Here is a 20555-nt window from a genome sequence, read left to right as displayed (position 1 = left end):
AGGGGACAAAGGGGCGGTACCGAACAGCAGCTCTGTGTCTGAACGGACACAGGAAGCTGCAACTCAGCTCAGGAGCCCCCATAGCAAGCCGCTTGCTGTGGGGGCACTCAACCGGAGGGAGGGGCCAGGAGCTCTGGCAAGGGACCCGAGAACAGGAGGAGGATCCGGGCGGTTCTGTGCAAAACCATTACACAGAGGAGGATAGTGTAACATGTTTTTTATTTTAATAGAAAAAAAAAAAAAAAGAGACTTTACAATCACTTCAACAAATTAAGACTCATTCAGCTGTCAGTGGGGGGAGGGAAGCTTTACAAAACAAAAAAAGAAAACAACTTGACAATGTTGATTAACAGCATTGCTCAGCCACAAAAACAGAAAGTTAAAAAATAAACATGGTTTCATTTTGTACCTTTCTGTTTATTCATCTACAGATCAAAGGGATGTACTTTGATTTACAGATGAAGTCAGTTTAAAGCAACCTGTCGAGTAAAAAAAACTTTTTTTTTTGTTAAACGTTCCTCCTTATTAACATCTTAGTAACCCCTAATTTACTCTAATAAGCTCTATTTAACTCCTTATTCTTCTTCTCCATTAAATATTTTCGTGCTGATTTTTTTTGTTTTTCGTTCACGTCTAATTTTTAAACCCCTGCCCCCCCCCCCCCCTTTCTACTAGTGATCGACCAATATCGAATTTTCTTTGCGGATACTGATATTTTGGCCATTGAATATTGGTATCGGTCGATATTGTTGTACATTTAAAAATGTTTTATTTTTACACTTGACAGGTACTGTTGTAGACCCCAAACCCCTCCTCTGAACTTAAAAGCATTCAAAACAGCCAGGTTTGGCTGTTTAAATGCTGTCATTTTTTTAATCTGGCGCCGAATACCCGGAAGTGATGTCATGATTTTTACATGGAGAGCCGAATGCGGCTTTGATCGGGTCTTCTCTTTGGCGACCATGCTGGAAGGCGGCGGGGGGGCATGCCCTCCCACTCCTTGTAATGACAGCCGAGCGGCTTCTCAGCCACATCAGTTATTACAAGACAGCCGACCGTCTAGCTGCTGGCGTCACTCCGGTAAAGCACTTTCCCGAAATATCAGCAATATCGGTAACCTCAGGGGCCGATTCCGATATATCTGGGAAAGTGCAGATTGGCCCTCGATATATCGGCTTTGCCGATAATCAGTCGATCCCTACTTTCTACCCCCTTTTTTTTTCTAACAACCTTGTCTCTAGTTTTAGACATCTATATGTATTTCTCATGAGGAAGCGAGTACTGTCTCGCAAAAAACACATAGAGATTTAATACATAACTATCTACATCTTGGACCACCACCAGCTATATCTTGATCTGTGCAACCCTGGATCTTCATGTACATAGGTTTGTAATGTCTAAAAGAAGAATTTTTAAATGTGTGTAAAAATCCTTTTATTTTAAATACATATTGTACATTTTATGTCTTTGGTTTGTGTCTCGTAAAGTCCCTTGGGCATTTCTCTCTGTGTATTTATATTCATTGGGACTGAGAATCTCATGCTCTACACATGCCAGCTCAACTTTTTCAACTGAAGCATATAATGTTGCACTAACAACACTGGTATACAATAATACTAAGCAGATAAGGAAAATCAATTACATAGCTTTTTTTTTTTTTTTTTTTTATGTGAGCATGAGGTTGGCTTTCAAACCCTTACATATACCCGGTGCGATGTATTACTTGAGGTAATACACAGAGATAAAGTAAATCCTTCTACACAAGTTGTATCTGTTTATTTGCAGTCTTTTCGCCTCTACATCGAAAGTGCTGAATTATAAACAATGTCAGAGTTCAGAAAAAAGTGGGCGGAGAGCTGAAGTTACACTCTGCAGAGCTCAGTAAGGAGAGCTTTGAGAGGTGATTGGAGGGAAGGGACACACCCCCTTCACACAGCAACAGAGCGGAGGCTGTCAATCAGCTGAAGGTCCCTCCCGTCACCCCTTTTCTCTTGGTGTCAGGAAAACTCATCAGAAGTGATTCCTGCCGAAAGCAGAGGGATGACGCAGCAGACAGAAATTACACTTTGTGCTCTTAATTGAGAAACATACACACTATAGAGGGATATGATTTGTTCATATTTCATGTCTGAGGATTACAACCACTTTAAAGGCTAAGTTCACCTATAGGAACATGTTAAACCCATATTTAACCACTTAAAGACCAGGCCTATTCTGACTTTTTTTACAAGCAAAAAATCAGCATTCTTTTGCTAGAAAATTACTTAGAACCCCTAAACATAATGTATATATTTTTTTGCAAAGGCCCTAGAGAATAAGATGGGGGTTGTTTACATTTTTTATGTCACAAGATATTTGTGCAGCGTTTTTTGGGAAAAAATACACTTTAATGAATTTTATTGCAAAAAAATATTATATAAGCCAATTTTTAGTAGAATTTTAAAGATGATGTTATCCTAAGTAAACAGATACCTAACATGTCACACGCTAAAATTGCGCACATAGAATTGCGACAAACTACGATATTTTAAAATCTCCATAGGTAATACTTTAAAAATGTTTACAGGTTGCCAGTTTAGCGTTACAGAGGAGGTCTAGCACTAGAATTATTGATCCCGCTATTACGTTCACGGCGATATCTCACATTAGTGGTGTGAACACTGTTTACATATGCATATGTGACCTACTTATGTGTTCGCTTTTTTTTTACATCACTTTTGTTCCAAATACGAAAAATACAAACGGGCTGCCCTGGTTTCCAAGATTTTGATGGGCAAGTGTCTCTCTACCCAAGACCAAGTCCCCTGGACAGAAAGACCCTCCAAAACAGCCCCCCCCCCCCCCAGCCGATCAGTCTGGCATCTGTGGTTACAAGAAAGATTTTCCTTTGCTTAGGTTGATAAGAACCATCCACCAAGACAGATCCTGCCTGACCCCTGGAGCAAGAGACATAGGGGAATACAATGCTTGGACCTTCTTGTTCCAAGCAGAGAGAATACCGTTCTGAAACATTTTGAAGTGGAAATGAGCATAAGGGACTGCCTCGAAAGAGGCCACCATTTTGCCCAATAGTATCATGCATAGTCGTATGGAGGGCAACTTTCTCCTCTCTACGAACCGAACCAGGCTTCTTAGGTGAAAGAGTGTATCAACGTGCCTTACAGAAATTATATTTCATATTACATTTTGTTAGGGCTCATTCTACGATGGAAGGTGGCCCCCTGCAATTACAGATTTAACGAGCCAGACTAGCACCCATTCATCCACCTTGGACAGCAGCCAGCCGTAATTTGCATTTAGACGACATGTTAAACCGCCTCTCCATTCATTCATTTGAACACTTGACAGTTGGATATTTTGCATTTAGATTACAAGACATGTTGCATAGAGATTGCTGACACCACCCATAAACAATTGACAATTGCTTACATTAACACATGACAACTGAATGCAGACGGGGCGACACAGATTCAGATACGGGAACACCTCATATTGACACAAATGCATGGCGAAAGCAAAGGCCCTTTTATGTACTATTCTGATATGTGCTATTGACTGATGAATTGTAAACCAGTCTGGAGCAGTCTTTCCCGCTCAAAAACATGCCTTAAATATGAGCTTCACTTGCAATAAAGTTAGTTGTGACTGCACTAAGTTTGAGTGCTGTGTGTCATCATAACTCCCGGCCGGATGGAGGGGAAATTCATTATCTATTAGGGGGGTTAGCAACTGATGGGCTGTATATCATCGTGATTGCCTCCTGACGAGATCTGAGCTAACATTAGGGCTACAACCTTTTTTGACGGCAAAAAATCTTTGGCCTGAACTGTGTCGAGAACCAGACCCAGATATTCCAAGACGGGAACAGGATTTAAGGTTGATTTCTCTAGATTGATAATCCAAACTGAATCCTCTAGGCACTGGATCGTTAGGGAAACGTCTTGTGTTAGCCCCAAGCGCGAGTGATTCTTTAACAGTAGTTCATCCAGGTAACACATGACAGAGGCGACTTGGGGCCTAAGAAAGGCTCACACCGGGGCCAAGATTTTTGTAAACACCCAGGGAGCTGTAGCCAGTCCGAACGGTAGAGCTACAAACTGGAAATGGCACTGTCCTACTGCAAACTGCAGAACCTCTGAGGGAGCCTGAAAAATTGGTACATGGAGGTATGCATCCTTGATCTACATGGAAGCCAGAAAATCTCCTCTTCCTAGAGAGGCTACCACAGAGCAGAGTGAAAAGACTGCACAGTCAGATACTGGTTCAGAGCTTTGAGATCTAGAATGGGTCTTACCTTGCCATTTGGTTTTGGCACTGAAAAGAGATTGGAGTAAAAACCCATGAACCTTTCGCTAGTTGGAACCTCCACAATCACGCCCTGTACCCACGAATGTTCCAGGGCCTGGAACAAGGACTTCCTTTTCACTGGGCAAACAGGGACATTTGAACCTAGAAACCGAGAAGGAGGAAACTCTCGGAACTCTATCATGGAGCCACTGTGGACAAGACCCACCTGTCCTGCACCACTCCTCCCCAAGTTTCTGAGAATTGTAGGAGCCTTCCCATAAGGCAGATTTGGAACCTGATTTAACGGGCCTTTGGACCCAGGGTTTTTTCTGACCTTGATTTTGAGGTCTTCTAACCCCTGATGGCTGAGGCAGTCGGAACTGCCTAGAAGCTGGTGTGTTAGGAGGTACCATACACTTGGAACTTTAAAAGATGGATGTTTAATCCTTCTTTTACCGCCAAAAATTCGTTTTTTTCCACCTAAAACTTTCTGGATGTATTTATCCAGACCTTCACCAAAGAGACGTTTCCCATGGAAAGGAAAAGTTGTTTCTTACAAGGTAATTCTGCTGACCAATTCTTAAGCCATAGTACTCTGCACATATGAACAGAGAGATGAACTCTGGAAATCTGTTGAATAGAATCCTTAAGGGCATCGACCGCAAAACACAAGGCGCGAGGAAACTCTTCAGAAGATTCCCCCTGAAAAGGCAGACTTCTAGTCACCCTTTTAAAGCGATCCTTTAAGGATTGGCAAACACCTATAGCCGCTATAGCTGGTTGACCAGCAGAGCCAGCGACGGCAAAGGAAGCTTTAAGTAAGGATTCCAACTTTTTATCTGCTGGATCCCCAAGGATCAAGGCAATTAAGCATATGTGCATGCAGTTCAAGGTGATTAAGCATATGCTTTTATGCAATATGCGTTTATGGAAGCATGTAAGAATGCATTTTTTGAAAATATGCGTTTATGCAAACAGGTGTTCCCGCAAACATATGTACCCATTCACTCATGCATCCAAGCAACATGCATCCACGCCTTTATACAACATGCGTCTATGCAACCATGCCCTTATGCAAACACGTGCCAATGCATTCATGCAATATGAGTTTATGCAAACATATGTATGTAAGCATGATTTCACGCAAGCATGTGCCCATGCAAACACGCGCCTATGCAAGCATCAGGCATGTGTTTTATGCAAGCAAGCAGGCATGTGTTTTTTTTGCAAGCAAGCAGGCATGTAACATGTTTACTATGCTGCACCAGCTCAACCGCACTTGGCCCCAACTGATTTTTCAGGATACACCAAGCATATATACTCCAATACAGCCTTAATGCTGCTTTAAAACAGCCTAAAAATATGTTTCTGCAGACCAAATGCACGCTATTCTGGGGACATAACTCCTTAAAAGTGCACTGATACCTGTACAGGGGTGTATCGACAGACAGTTGTACAAGCCCCCTGGATTAAGCAGTAAGTATACAAATATACTTTTATGCCTTGACTGGTCACCTAGCTCTCCCATAGAATTGTAACCATGGGCTGAAGTTATGTCTCAGATGCCTTGCTGATCCTTCAGCCCACACGGTCCACCAAAAATGGTCATCCTACTTCTTGATTTCAAAAAGAGAGGGAAAAACTTACCAGTCCCACCGCAGGATCCTTAGAGGACCCAAACTTCACCCATCACGGCGGGCTTTGTCAGTCATTGGACCTTTATTGGGGTCCACACCCTTGGACTTGTAGAGCACCCTGCTGGCAAACTCCTCGGGATATTAAATTACCAGGGTTCCATTTATCAGGGTCCAGCCCCCAGATGGGTCACATTACAGGTCTTCTTTGCCGATGCTCAGGTACCATCCTTTTAGAGCCATTCGAATGGATTCGATCAGAACACCCCTAAGCTGGGACATCATTCTTAGGAATGAAGAGCTTTAACAGCCATGACCATCACCTTCAAGACACTGGCGAAAAAACGAAGGTTCTTCCTGTATGGGAGGGGTTATATGGGAGGAACTTCCTGTCTATTGGTTGCCAGTGTCCATTCACCTAAGAGTAGCGTATAACCCAGATAGTCATTATTACCTGCTCTGTGTCCCGTGATGTAAGATAAAGAAAAATAAACAAAAATATTTAAAAAAATGTAATAAAAAGAAAAAAAAAATTAATTTTTTTTTAGATACTGTCACCAGTCATTGTGTCCCTGATCACTGCTACACTAGTTATAGGATGACCCTCTACTGCACTGGTGACTGTAAACCTTTTTTTTAATTTCCTAATTTTCCCAAAAATTGTGACAAAAACTACAATTTCAAAAAACACGCCATGCCTCTTACTAAATACCTTGGACTGTCTACTTTCTAAAAAGGGGTCATTTGGAGGGGGGGTATCTGTACTGTCCTGGCATTTCTGGGTCTCAAGAAATTAAATCTTTTCACTCTTCTTTCAGAAATCTTGCGAGGAGCACCTGATCGTGGCTGGTTTATGGAGAAATTATGTTCTTTCCACTTCCAGATTATGGCCCCAACAGTACTCACTGGAACATTCAGAAGTTTAGAAATCCTTCTGTAACCAATGCTGTCAGTATGTTTTGCAACAATAAGGTTGCAAAGTTCTTGAGAGCTCTTAGCTTTTACCCATCATGAGATGTTTTATGTGTGGCACTTTGGTAATGAGACACCATTTTATAGGCCATCATTTGAAACGGAACCAGCTAATATTATTTGCACTGGCAAGGGGCAGAATTGCTGTCCAATTACGGATAGATTTCAGCTGGTGTCTTGGCTTCCAATGCATTTTTGCACCTCCCTTTCTTCATGTGTTCAATACTTTTTCCCAGTCTCATACCATATTGTTGTGCATAAGTTCATTTCTTAACTTGTTTTGGTGTCTTTGTATGTATGAATTGCATGGGTTGTTACTGACGTGGTAAAAATGTAATGTCAGTAGCGCCTTTAGAAATATATTTACCTAGAAAAATGGTGACATGTTCAATATTATCTTACCCGCTGTGTGTGTGTGTGTATATATATATATATATATATATATATATACACACACACACATACATACATATACACACACATATATTATATATACATACATACACACACATACATATTATATATATATATATATATATACATATATATACATACATACATATACACACACACATACATAATATATATATATATATATATATATATATATATATATATATATATATACATACATAATATATACATACATTATATATATATATATATATATATATATATATATATACACACACATACACACCATAGTTTGTGGACTCTCAAACCATCCTACAGACTAATATACACTGATTTGGGTTATTTTCAACAAAGAAATATAGCAGAATACAGGTTGGCCTAAACATATGAAGAAATCATTTTTATTTTCAAAATTCTATGACCGAAACGAGAGAAAAACACTTTTTTTTCAAAATGTTGTCTTTTTTTATTTATTTAGCAAAAAAAAAAAAAAACTGGTGATTAAATACCACCAATAGAAAGGTCTATTTGTGTGAAAACAATGATACAAATGTCATACAGGTACAGTGTTGCACGACCGCGCAAATGTCATTCAAAATGTCACTGAAAGCTGAAAATTGGCCTGGACAGAAAGGGGGAAAGTCTGGAATTCGAGTAGTTAAGGATTGATCCGTAAAGTTTTTCATATAAGCTACTATATCCTCATACCAGATGTCAAACTGACGTGTGCAAAGAAAGGTGTGTGGGCTGCCTGCATGCTGGTATGAAACCAGGATGCATCCAAGGGTTCAGTGTGCCTCGGATAGTGCGGGTACAACACCCTTTTACCAAACTGATAACATTGCAGTTACAAAAAAATGACTTAACCAGGGCATAAAACCAGTAGAAGCCTCTCCCAAGGAATACAAGGTCACATCTGCCCATGATCTTGGCCTACAAGCCCCATCAGTATTTAATTCTAGAATACGTGGACCTCAGTTTTAAACAGGCTAGCTTTTTTGGGGGGGAATGTATACAGTTTGCAATCACACACCATTATTTCCATGTTGAGGGTGAACTTTTTCTTACACAGCCATGAAGCAGGGTTTGCTCCAAGATAAGCAAACCTTTTCAAGACCTTCACATTTTATCAAACAACCCTTTTGGAGAAAAACTCACCCCCGGCATAGGCAGTGTTCTCATCCTGTAGAACAGTTGTCCCCAAAGTGCAGCCTTTATCTGGGCCTTTGGGACACTGAAACAAGACACTATTCTGCCCACCAACACACAAAAAATGGGTCATAACTCCTGCCACTTACAACAATGGGGCATTATTCCTCCTATGGACAACCAACAATAGGGTACTATTACTCCCACTAATACCAAAGATGAGGCACTGTGTACTCCCACCGATGCCAGGCAAATTTCTATGCCTGCTGGCCACAGTCCGGCTCCTCCAAAGTCAGAAGGACGGTAAACTGGCCCTTTGTTTGGAGAGTTCGGAGTGCCCTGCTGTAGAAGGGTATCTCATCAGCTATTTGTACTCTGAGTCATATTGTATTAGTTACTCTTTTGGTATCCACTACACTTATGTTACAGAGGACACCAGTGCTGCAAGGGGGTGGTAGTGCAAACCAATAAAACACTGTTCATTGTACCTCATCCCTCTATTCTAATGAAGGGGCACAGCCCTGAGACATGTAAAGGGAGGTACTTTATTCACCCAGGGTACAATTTTGGTTCCTACATACAGCTGTCCTCCTGACATTTAAAATGACTGCAGTGATAAGGAAAAAAAAAATATCCAACCACCTTCCCAGAGTTGTAGTGTGTTACTATGGTATGGTATGTAAAAAAACAAAAAAAAAAAAAAAAAATACCAGTTAAGAGTCTCCCTAATCACCGCCACGCCAGTCATATCAAATTATACTTAACTTATTTTGTTAAAAAACAATTACATACAAAATTCACCTCACCTGCCTCTTACTAAACTCAGACTGTCTACTTTCCAAAAATGGGTCAATTTGGGGGTTATTTGTACTGCCCTGGCATTTTAGGGCCTCAATAAAGGAGAGGCTATATACAGAGCATATACAGTTGCATCTCAAAATTAGAATATCATCAAAACGTTAATTTCAATAATTCAATTAAAAAAGTGAAACTCATATTACATAGATGCGTTACACAGTGATATATTTAAAAAATAATTCTCTTAAATTTTGAGGATTATGGCTTACAGCTAGTGAAAACCCACAATTCAGTATCTCAGAAAATTAGATTACATAAAAGACCAATTAAAAAAAAAGGATTTTTAATACAGAAATGTTGGCTTACTAAAAAGTATGTCCATGTACAGTATAATATGCACTCAATACTTGGTCGGGGGTCCTTTTACATAAATTACTGCATCAATGCAGCGTGGCATGGAGGTGATCAGTCTGTGGCGCTGCTGAGGTGTTATGGAAGTCCAGGTTGCTTTGATAGCGGCCTTCAGCACATCTGCATTGTTGGGTCTGGTGTCTATCTTCTTCTTGACAATACCCCTCAGATTCTCTATGGGGTTTAGGTGAGGCGAGTTTGCTGGCCAATCAAGCACTTTGGTACTTTTGGCAGTGTGGGCGGTGCCAAGTCCAGCTGGAAAATTAAATCAGCATCTCCATAAAGCCGGTCAGCAGAGGGAAGCATGAAGTGCTCTGGAATTTCCTAGTAGAGGGCGCACAGACTTTGGACTTGATAAAACACAGTGGGCAAACACCAGCAGATGACATGGCTCCAAAAATCATCACTGATCGTAGAAACTTCACAATGGACCTCATGCAACTTGGATTCTGCGCCTCTCCACTCTTCCTCCAGATTCTGAGACCTTGATTTTTAAATGACATTCAACATTTTCCGTAGTCAGTGATGATTTGGGGAGTGCTGGTGTTGGTCCACTGTGTTTTATCAAGTCCAAAGTCAGCACAGACCTCTAACAGGAAATTCTAGAGAACTTCATGCTTTCCTCTGCTGACCAGCTTTATGGAGATGCGGATTTCATTTTCCAGCAGGACTTGGCACCACCCACACTGCCAAACGTACCAATACCTGGTTTAATGATCATGATATCACTGTGCTTGATTGGCCAGCAAACTCGCCTGACCCAAACCCCATACAGAATCTGTGGGGTATTATCAAGAAGAAGATGAGACACACCAGACCCAACAATGCAGACGCGCTAAAGGCAGCTATCAAAGCAACCTTGGCTTCCATAACACCGCATTGATGCAGAAATTCATTCAAAAGGAGCCCCGACCAAGCATTGAGTACATACTATACTGTACATGGACATACTTTTCAGTGAGCCAACATTTCTTCCCCACACCAGATGGTGGATCTACACTGAGTGCATGTTTGCTGCTGTAACGGTAGCCAGCTTTTCTGGTAACCATTTTACAGGGGTGCGGTGGATGATTCTGGAGCACTGTACTGGATCTCTTCTTCACTTTTGAAGTCATCACCAATTATTTGTGCACATCTTTGCACTGAACTTTGTGCTTTTACCAATAAGTTTATATTGCTGATCCTATTATGGGACTGTGCATATAAATCTATATTTTTCACTATATTCTTTTTTTATTGATGGTTTACATTCAAGATTGGACATTATATATATATATATATATATATATATATATATATATATATATATATATATATATATATATATATACATACATACACACACACACATATACATATATAAATGGATTTTAGTAAAATCTTACCGTAAAATCCTTTTCTCTTAGCTCATTGACAGACGTAGTCCTCGGTGATTCAACACCCTCGGTTATGCTGCCCTCCACAGGAGTAGGACTAGACAGGAAAGAAAATGCTCTGGCCACACCCTAGGGGCAGTCCCCAAGGGTATATCCTCTCTCTCTCTGCTACAGCAAATCAGTTATGTCACAAAGCAGTGTCTAGAGAATTTAACCCAACCCAACTCCAAAACAGAGGGGCGGGTACTACGTCTGTCAATGAGCTAAGAGAAAAGGATTTTACGGTAAGATTTTACAAAAATCCATTTTTCTCTATCGCTCATTGACAGACGTAGTCCTCGGTGATTCAACACCCTCGGGACGTCCCAAAGCAGTACCACAAATGAGGGGTGGGAAAATGGAAATCAAATCCAATCTAGAAGGCCCAACCGGTGCCAACTAGAAGTTTACAATGCTCATCCTCAGTGATGAGACTCAACAGAAATTTTTCAACAGAAAAAAACCCTTGAGGTAGACCACCAGTCTCCTCAAATTGCGGCCTGCAAAACCTTGCGGCCAAATGAGGCATCCGCCGATGCCATCACATCAATCTTATAAAATTTTGTAAAGGTATGTACCGACGACCAGGTGGCCGCCTTACATACCTGGACCACTGATGCCTGATGGCGGAAGGCCCAGGAAGTACTGAGCGCTCGAGTGGAGTGAGCCTTAACAGGGAACAGAGGACTCCGACCCTTAATAGAATAAGCCTGTACCACCGTCTGTCTGATCCATTTGGAGATAGTCGTGGCAGATGCAGGCAACCCCTTTCTGGGGCCATCCGGGATCACAAAAAGTGAATCCGTCTCACGGAACGATTCCGTCGCCTTCAGGTATACCCTGATTGCCCGAACCCCATCCAAGGAATGCAACGCATGTTCCTGATGATGATTGGGCTGAGGACACAAGGAAGGTAGTACAATATCTTCATTCAGAGGAAAATCTGAAACCACCTTTGGAAGAAAGGATGGCTTAGGATGAAGCACTACCTTATCCCTATGAATCACTAAGTATGGGGACTGGCATGATAATGCAGCCAGTTCTGACACCCTGCGTGCAGAAGTGATAGCCACCAAGAAGGCTACCTTCTGGGATAAAGTAAGCAAGGGAATCTCCCTGATGTTTTCAAAGGGAGGTTTCTGTAGAACCGACAAAACCAAATTAAGATCCCAGGGCGGTAAGGGCGCGCGGACTGGTGGAGCCAGGTGCCGCACCCCCTGGATGAAATTCCGCACCAAGGACTTGGTAGCTAAAGGTTTCTGAAAGAAGATAGCTAATGCTGAAACTTGACCTTTGATGGTGCTCAAGGCTAGTTTCTGCTCAACTCCTTTTTGCAGAAAGGCCAATATTCGAGTCACCGAATAGGTACGTGGAGGAATCCCTAAAGATTCGCACCACGCGATATAAGTCTTCCATGTGCGATAATAGACCTTGCTGGAAGTCGCTTTCCTTGCTTTAATAAGGGTAGGAATAACTGAAGCTGACAACCCTCTGTCCTTCAGTACCTGGGTCTCAATGGCCAGGCCATTAAAACCAGCGACTGTAAAGCACGATGGAAGATTGGTCCTTGAGACTGCAGACACTCCCTGAGACGAAGTTCACAAGGAACGTCCGCAACTAGCATGTCGAAGTGGGCCAGACCGGCTTGACGAGGCCAGCCTAGAATTTCTAGGACCACTGGCGCTGACTGATCTGAACCAGGCGGCCCTAGAGCTATCTGGCCCCGACCATCCGACAAAGTCTGCTCGTTCTCACACATTTATCAGACACTTGATTCCTGTCAGGAACGGTGATCTCTCCTGGTTGAACCTCAGGGACCGAAGTCACCTGGCTAGAGGCTTCTTGGTCTGTCTGTTCAACCGGATCCGATTCTTGTGGGGAACTGAGACTAATCTTTCGAAAAGGTAAAGAAAAAGATCTGTTCAGGGAACGGTAACTGCCGCTCCCTGTAGTACCTAAATGTTGGAAGGGAAGAATCGCACCGGTAGCAGTGATCGATGCTCGATCTAATGCCCTGAATACCGGGGTGAAGACGTCCCCCCACCCTCAAACCGGGTGGGGGCGCACCTTCAGGCTGTGTAATCCTTTGCTTCAGGTTTGGCTGAGTCTGTCTTTTGTTTGTCCGACCAGCCCTTCTTGAACCCTCCTGGAGGAGCCTTGCCTTTCCCGCTTGTTCCAGCCGGGCGTACGAACCCTTTATGGGCGGTAAAGAAAGGTCCTCGCTTGTTACGAGGTCCCTTAGCTTTAGCAGCCTGTGGCAAGAAAGTGCTCTTGCCCCCAGTGGCATCCTTAATGATCTCATCTAGGGTGCCCCAAATAGGCGATTCCCCTGAAAGGGGAGATTCGTCAAGGTCTTTTTGGAACCTAGGTCCGCTGACCAGCATTTTAGCCACAGCACACGTCTGAGGATAACCGCTGACATAGATGCATGCCCTAATAGGGGGGTAGCATCCAAGGCTGCATCACAGACAAACTGTAGCCCTTGAATAATCTGTTCCATCAATTCAGATGTTCCCTGGGGGATATCTTTCCCCTTCAGGTCCTGGCGTACCAATCTAGCCCATTCCGTAAGTGTCTGGGAAACCAGACCAATGACAATTACTGGTCTAAATGCTGACCCTATCAGGGAAAAGATAGCGCGGGACTCCGCTTCCACCTTCCGATCCACCGGATCCTTAAAGGACGAAGTGTCCTCTACTGGAATAACCGTGGCTTTATTCAGTCTGGAAATAGGTGGGTCTACCACTGGTGGTACCGTCCATTTCCTAATGAGGGATTCCTCAAACGGATAGCGTCTAGCAATACGTTTGGAAATAGTAAAGGTACGCATAGAATGCTCCCATTCTTCTTTAATTTTATTACCAAAACACTTGGGTACAGGAAAACCCTTCACCGTTTTGGTGGGTTTGTTAGTACCAAAGGGAATCTCTGTTTCAGTTGCCTCTGCCGGCGAAACCTCAAGTCTTAAGGTTTCCCGAACCGCCACAACTAGTGCGTCCACCAATGCTTCTTCCCGAATTATGGCGGAAGTATGAACATCCTCCTCACTGTCTGAAGGAACTTTACCTGAGACAACAGCCCTTGCAGAGGGACCTGCAGCTGCAATGACCATCTCAGACTCTGAGTCTGAAGTGTCAGATGATATAGGGGTAGGCGGAGGTCGCTTTCTTGACCCCCGTTCCTGACAGGCCGCCTCCACCCGAGCCACCATAGACTCCAAAACTGCTGTAAATGCATCCATACTCTGTGCACTGGCGGGTCCCATGGCCCCCTCGAGGGAAACAGGTGGGGGTACCTGTGTGGCAGGGTCCATGATAATTCCAGTTACTACCCGGAAAAACTCAATCCAAAATAAAACTTTTTTTTTTTTTCCAGACCCCCAGCGCCACAAAGCCCCTCAGTGTTACCTGCTAGGGATCCCTATCGAGCGAGAGAGAGAGATAGACCCCCAGGCTCACCACTTGATGCTCAGAGTTCACTGCAACTAGTCTCAGCACTGTCTCGAACAGACAGGAAGTCTCTTGGCTGGCTGCCCGGGAAGAAAGGAGGCGGCTCCGCCCCTCTGTACGCCTTCCGGCGCCTCCCCTAGCTCCACAAGGTGTTTGGGTCACCTCAAACATGGCCACCCCCATGCTGAAGACACGAGGCTACGCCAAAATGGCGGCCTCGTGCGATCTACGGCGGTCTGTTACAGAATAGCGGCGAGACTGCAGAGTATCTCTGCATCACAAAACCTTCCTCTTTATGGAGATCAACTTGGCCGGCGGTACCGGACCCTGGCGGACCGCGTGGCCGTCGGGAGGCATGCTTTAGCTGGAGGAATGACCTGGAAAGCCGCATACATGTCCTGTGGCTTCTGACAGGTAGGATACTTTCTCTTATCACAGTAAGATTCCAGTACTGCCACTGATTACAATCATTTAACATACTTGCAATTAGATTGTCAGCTCCCAAACCAAGCCTCCTGGCTTTTTGTACACAAAAATCACACTCAAAATAGGGGGATCTGTGCCATGTTATAGGATAGAGGGGAACCCATCCTTACCATACAGAGAGGGGCCCGCGTTCACCACAGGACCCGTCAGGGGAAATGGGGGAACATACTGCTCACCGTACCGGAACCAGGCGGGCGCCAACTCCTGACAGTACCCCTCTCCACCGAAGTTGGGGGGCTGTCGACCAATACGGGCGCCGTGACTCATGGTCTTTGGCGTTTCAGCGAGACGTTTAACTCGCAGGGTCAGTCCCCGTCCAGTGGGACTATGTTGCGGCCGACCCAGCGCGGAGCTATGGCCTGCACGCGCTCGTAGGCTGAACTGGGGTGACCACTGGATCTCAACATCCCGCCCGTCGCCCAGTTCAGCTTTCTTGCTTGAAGATCTCACAGAAACACTGGAGAAAAAAAGCTGTCTAAAAATCTTTTTTAAAAAAAAAAAAAAAATCCTGCCAGGACCGAAGATCCCAGCAAGGTATCTAGGTCCTTACTCCTAACTAGACAGAAAAAAACTGATTTGCTGTAGCAGAGAGAGAGAGGATATACCCTCGGGGACTGCCCCTAGGGTGTGGCCAGAGCATTTTCTTTCCTGTTTAGTCCTACTCCTGTGGAGGGCAGCATAACCGAGGGTGTTGAATCACCGAGGACTACGTCTGTCAATGAGCGATAGAGAAACACATATTAGTGACTGACCGATATCGGTTTTTCATTGCCAATATTTTGGTCAATGCATATAGGTATCGCCCGATATTGGCCGATATTTTCGTACATTTAAAAAAATTATTATCATCTTTTTTCTTTGACAGGTACTCTTGTGGAGGGATCTGACCCCAAACCCCTCCTCTGCACATAAAAGCATTCAAAACGCCAAGTTTGGCTGTTTTGAATGCCGTCATTTCTTGAATCTGGTGCCGAGTCCCCAGAAGTGATGTCATGACATCACTTCCGGGTTTTTGCATGGAGACCTGATCAGAGCCCAATGGGGCTTTGATCGGGTCTTCGGCGGCCGTGCAGGCTGGTTGCCCGTTGGGACGGGAGACCAGGGCGAGCCGCGGAAGGCGGCGGCGGGGGGGGGGGGTACGTCCCCTCCCGCTCCTTGTAATGACAGCCGAGCGGCTTCTCAGCCGCATCGGTTGTCATTACAAGTCAGCCGACCATCGGCTATGGACATCGGTACCGGGGGATGCGTAAAGCTGCAAGCATCACTCCCGTACAAGCACCTTCCTGAAATATCGGCAATATCGGTTACCTTGGTGGCCGATTCTGATATATCGGGGGAAAGTGCAGATCGGCCCTAGACATATCGGCTTTGCTCGATCCCTAATATATATATATATATATATATATATATATATATATATATATATATATATATATATATATATATATATATATATATATATACATACACACACACACTTTTTTTTAACTTTAGTCCTTCTTTGGACTTTATTTCAATGGGTTGTTCATTTATAACATAGTATTCACATTTCATTGTTTCTCATTTACTTTTGGCGCTACACACTTTTTCTTACATTTTAATTTTATCAGATGCACCTGTATACCATAGATTGTAGACTCTAACTTTTACACAGACTAAGTAATATACACTGATTTAGGTTATTTTTAGCAAAGAGATTGAGCAGAATATATTTTGCCCTAAATGTATGAAGAAAGATTAGCCATTTGCAAAATTGTATAACAGAAACAATAAAACCATGTTTTTTTTTCTCTCAACATTGTTTGTCAGTTTATATAGGAAAAAATAAAAAAAAACCTAGTGGTGATTAAATACCAATAAAAGAAGGCTCTATCTGCCTCAATGAAATAATAAAGTTGCATGACTGAGTAATTGTCAAAGTCTGACAGCAAGAAAACTTAAAAATGGCCTGGGCAGGAAAGGGGTGAAAGTGTCTGGTATTCAGGTGGTTAAAGAGGAACAGTATCAGTGCTACCACCTGGAGGAGGAATATAAGGCAGTACTATGTTGATGCTGAGGACAGCCCACTCAGTTTAGGAATGACGACTTACCAATATCCAGACGGGAGAAGGCACCTTACTAAGAATATGTGAAGCATCTGAGGTAATGGACGGGACCCCAGCACACCACAGCACCGAGAACAGCCAGGGTTCGTTGACGACGTATGTGTTGAGAGTCAGGTTGTATGACTGGTATTCCCTGTTGGAGGGGATTAGAAAATTGAAATTACAGAATGTAGAGAGATGCCTGCTGGCTGGAATTAGAGAGTTGCTGTTACCAGACTATTGATTGCAACAAAAATTTGCTTATAAGATTATGAATTAATTTAAATGCATGTTTCTTATATATAAAAGTCTCTCGTGTAGATATCCAAAAACAGACTGTTGCTGAATGTCGCCATCTTAGATCTGACATCAGAAGCTCCAGCAGGCACTCAAGTGATACTCAATAGTGTTCCCCTTTGCACTTACACTAGCAATTACATAAAAAGGTTAATTAGGGAGGTGAGGGGAGGGGTGGAGGAGTTGGGCCAGCACAGACAGACTCTATGCTTCTAGGTGGCCTGTGTAAAAAAGACTAAATCAGACAGCACCACTTTTGTCCAACAAGAGGGATGGGGTGTATGTTGTTTTTGTGTCTTTTCTGCAGTCTGTGCACTGATCTCTGCTGCCCTTCAGATCTATAAAACAGCATCACTGTAAATTCAATCTTAAAAAGCAGCTGACCTTGTTTTAAAGATGAATTCCAGGTAAGGCAATTTTTATATAGCTACATTGGTCCAACTTGGTACAGTATATACTGTATGTGCCATACCTGTGGGATCCTTCTGGAAACTGGAATGAATACAGCGATCTCAACTAGCTTTCAGATCTTGTGCTGTGAAGCTGCCCTTCTGCAATGTGAACGAAGGGGGAAGCTCTCTTGGAGCAGGTGCCATTTAAAGAACACTTTGCATTTTCTGAATGAATGCAAAGTGTTCTTTGATTGGACGTGGTGGTGAGGGTAGCAATAACATCATGGTCACCACCCAGTCCATTCAGAAAACACTTTGCATTCAGTGAGAAAATGCAATGTGTTCTCCGAATGACTCCCGTGCTGAGCGATCAATGTCCTGGGAAGACTGTCATCGTGGGGTTGTGAAAGCTACTGGAGCTCACTGTAGTAGTGGTGTCAACTACAGTAATTTCTAGCTTTCACAGGGATCCCACAGGTATGGCACAGACATACTTATATTGCTCCAAGCTGGACCAATGTAACTGTAAAAATGACCATATCTTGAATTTAGCTGTAGGGAATCCTTGATGAGAACCATCACTTAATCTCACCTGATGTCTTCTTGGTCGACCTCAGTATACCTCAGATTCACGAAGGTGATGTCTCTGTCCTTCAAGTATTGTGGATCTCTCTTCACACTGGAGGCCTGCTGGAATCCTGGAGCCAGCTGTCTGACTAATGTTCTCTCGTGGTCAGAGAGCCAGACAACCTGGGGGGAAACAAGTATGAAGACATCTTCACTCACACAGGAAGTCAACTCAACTAAAAGTCCTGCTTAAACATAATCATTGTTTCATCAACCCTGGCCCTTTAAAGTGGAACTTTAGGGAATAAATAAAAATGGGCAAACAGGCAAGATTTTAAATGCAGAAGAGATGTTTTGTCTCTTCTTTATTAAAATGACCTACCTGCCTGTCCACGCAGCTCACTGTAGAAATTCAGCAATGCAGAAGCTGACAGAACTGATGTCATTCCTGCTCAGCCAATTAATTCGATCAGGGGCCGGGCAGGGAGCTCCAAGACGTTGCATCGCTGGAGCCAAGGTGAGTATAGTTCCGCCTTAAGGGGTTCTGAAAGGCAGACAAAGGAGGGGAGTTTCCTGTTCATGTGATTGCCCTGATCGACTTTTGCAATGGTCACATGATCAGGACCCCTGCCCAGTGGCTCACTGATCGTAAATTGTGACCGAGGGATGTCAATGACAGTTCATTCACTGTGCAGACAGCGAGCATGCACTCAGTAAAGAACAGTGGGGTAAGCTTTTGGGTGGTTGAGGTTTATCAGACCATGCTACATTTTTGTAGTATTTAACTGTCCAGATGAGCCTGTTCCCACTGCAGACTCCGCTTTCTGGCTGATGGAAGTAGAATCTGATGTGATCTTCTTTTGTAGTCCAGTCACTTCAGTTGGACATGTGCATTCTGAGATGCTTTATGCTCACCACAGTTGTAAAAAAACAGCCATCTGAGTTACCGGAGACTTTTTTGTCAGCTGGAACCAGTCTGGCCATTGGCCTTAACAAGGCGTTTCTGTCCACAGAACAGCCTTTCTGCCACAATGGATGGTTTTTGTTTTTTACCCCATTCTGTGTAAACTCTAGAGACTGTTGTGCATTAATATTTGAAAACCGCCTTTCTCAGCTTAAGTTCCATGGAATTTTAGGGTTTCTCTAGGGGTTCCTTGAGCTGTGGCTAGTCGACCTTCCATTTGATGGTGCCTTCACAGTTCTTGGGCCAACTGGCCAGAAGAGCCAGTTGTATAACACCAATGATCTTTTTAGCTATCTGTAAGGTTGGTATTCTGACCACTAGTTTACGGGAGGCATTATTTCCACTGACCACTAATGTAAGTGGTATTTTTCCAATGTTCCCCAATTTATTTGTTTTAGTAGGGGTTCCCCCGGGACCGGAGAATTATTTATAGGTTCTTCAGGCCTAAAAAAAAAAAAAAAAGTGTTGAGAAAGGTTGTCTTAGAGTGTGGTCTTTCAGAAGATACCTGAAAACACTGCTACATCTGGCAGCAATGGACATTAAAAGCAAATGGAGTTTATTTCTGACTTTTCCATGGTTTTTGGCTTATGTTATTGTATGTGTTGTCCAGAGATTCTGTTTGCTTAGATTAGATGGTCACTATTGCTAATAGAAATAGTGACGCTTTTGGGCATTTGTGATAGAGGTCCAGGGATTGCAAGAGGTTTCTTGGGCTGTGGCTGACTGACCTCCCATTTGATTGTGCATAGTTCCAGGTCTAACACCACTTGGCAGAGGCTAATTTTTTTCTTTTTAGCTGTGGTTGCAGGAAAGAAACTCGCATCATCTATGGCCTGCCCAACACTTACCTTCAAACTAGCAATGGCAGAAGTCCCTAAGTCTACAAAAGCCATGTCGTCAGCCAAAATTTCTGTACCTAAAGCTGATCTGAGGCTGGGTAGGTTTTTTATGGACAGTATAAGACACAATGACACTCACCTGCTGCTGTGGAATTCCAGACTGTAGGACGGTGTTAACAGTAATGTTAATATAATCTCCATAGTGAGGATGGTCAGATGGGACAGAGTGGACTTTCAGTAGGATGGACGTGTTACTTATCTTCACCAACTCCAGGAGTTCAGTCAGCCTGCAGATGGACTGGTTCCCAGCCACAGTGACGTCAATGGGGGAAAGTGAGCTGACTGTCCAGTAGGGGTCAGTCTAAAGTTCAGAGAAGCACAAAAAGGAGGACAGTG

General features: G+C 43.3%; 1 protein-coding gene across 4 annotated transcripts in view; it reads right to left on the bottom strand.

Annotated features, from left to right (window-relative positions):
* GDPD5 (glycerophosphodiester phosphodiesterase domain containing 5) overlaps positions 1 to 20555 on the bottom strand; it is a 362654-nt gene that overhangs the window by 32201 nt on the left and 309898 nt on the right. For all 4 annotated transcript variants that reach the window (XM_082246656.1, XM_082246659.1, XM_082246657.1 and 1 more), the window contains exons 11-13: positions 20299 to 20520; positions 18381 to 18538; positions 17106 to 17253 (exon numbers count right to left, since the gene is read on the bottom strand). In XM_082246656.1, coding sequence (XP_082102782.1) covers positions 17106 to 17253; positions 18381 to 18538; positions 20299 to 20520 — 528 coding nt within the window. The remainder of the gene's footprint in view (positions 1 to 17105; positions 17254 to 18380; positions 18539 to 20298; positions 20521 to 20555) is intronic.

Source organism: Pelophylax lessonae (genome assembly GCF_965119305.1).
Source record: "Pelophylax lessonae genome assembly, chromosome: 2".
In the NCBI taxonomy this organism is placed as follows: Eukaryota; Metazoa; Chordata; class Amphibia; order Anura; family Ranidae; genus Pelophylax; species Pelophylax lessonae.
Note: the sequence above shows the minus strand (reverse complement) of the source record. Positions and strands in the feature narration are given on the sequence as shown.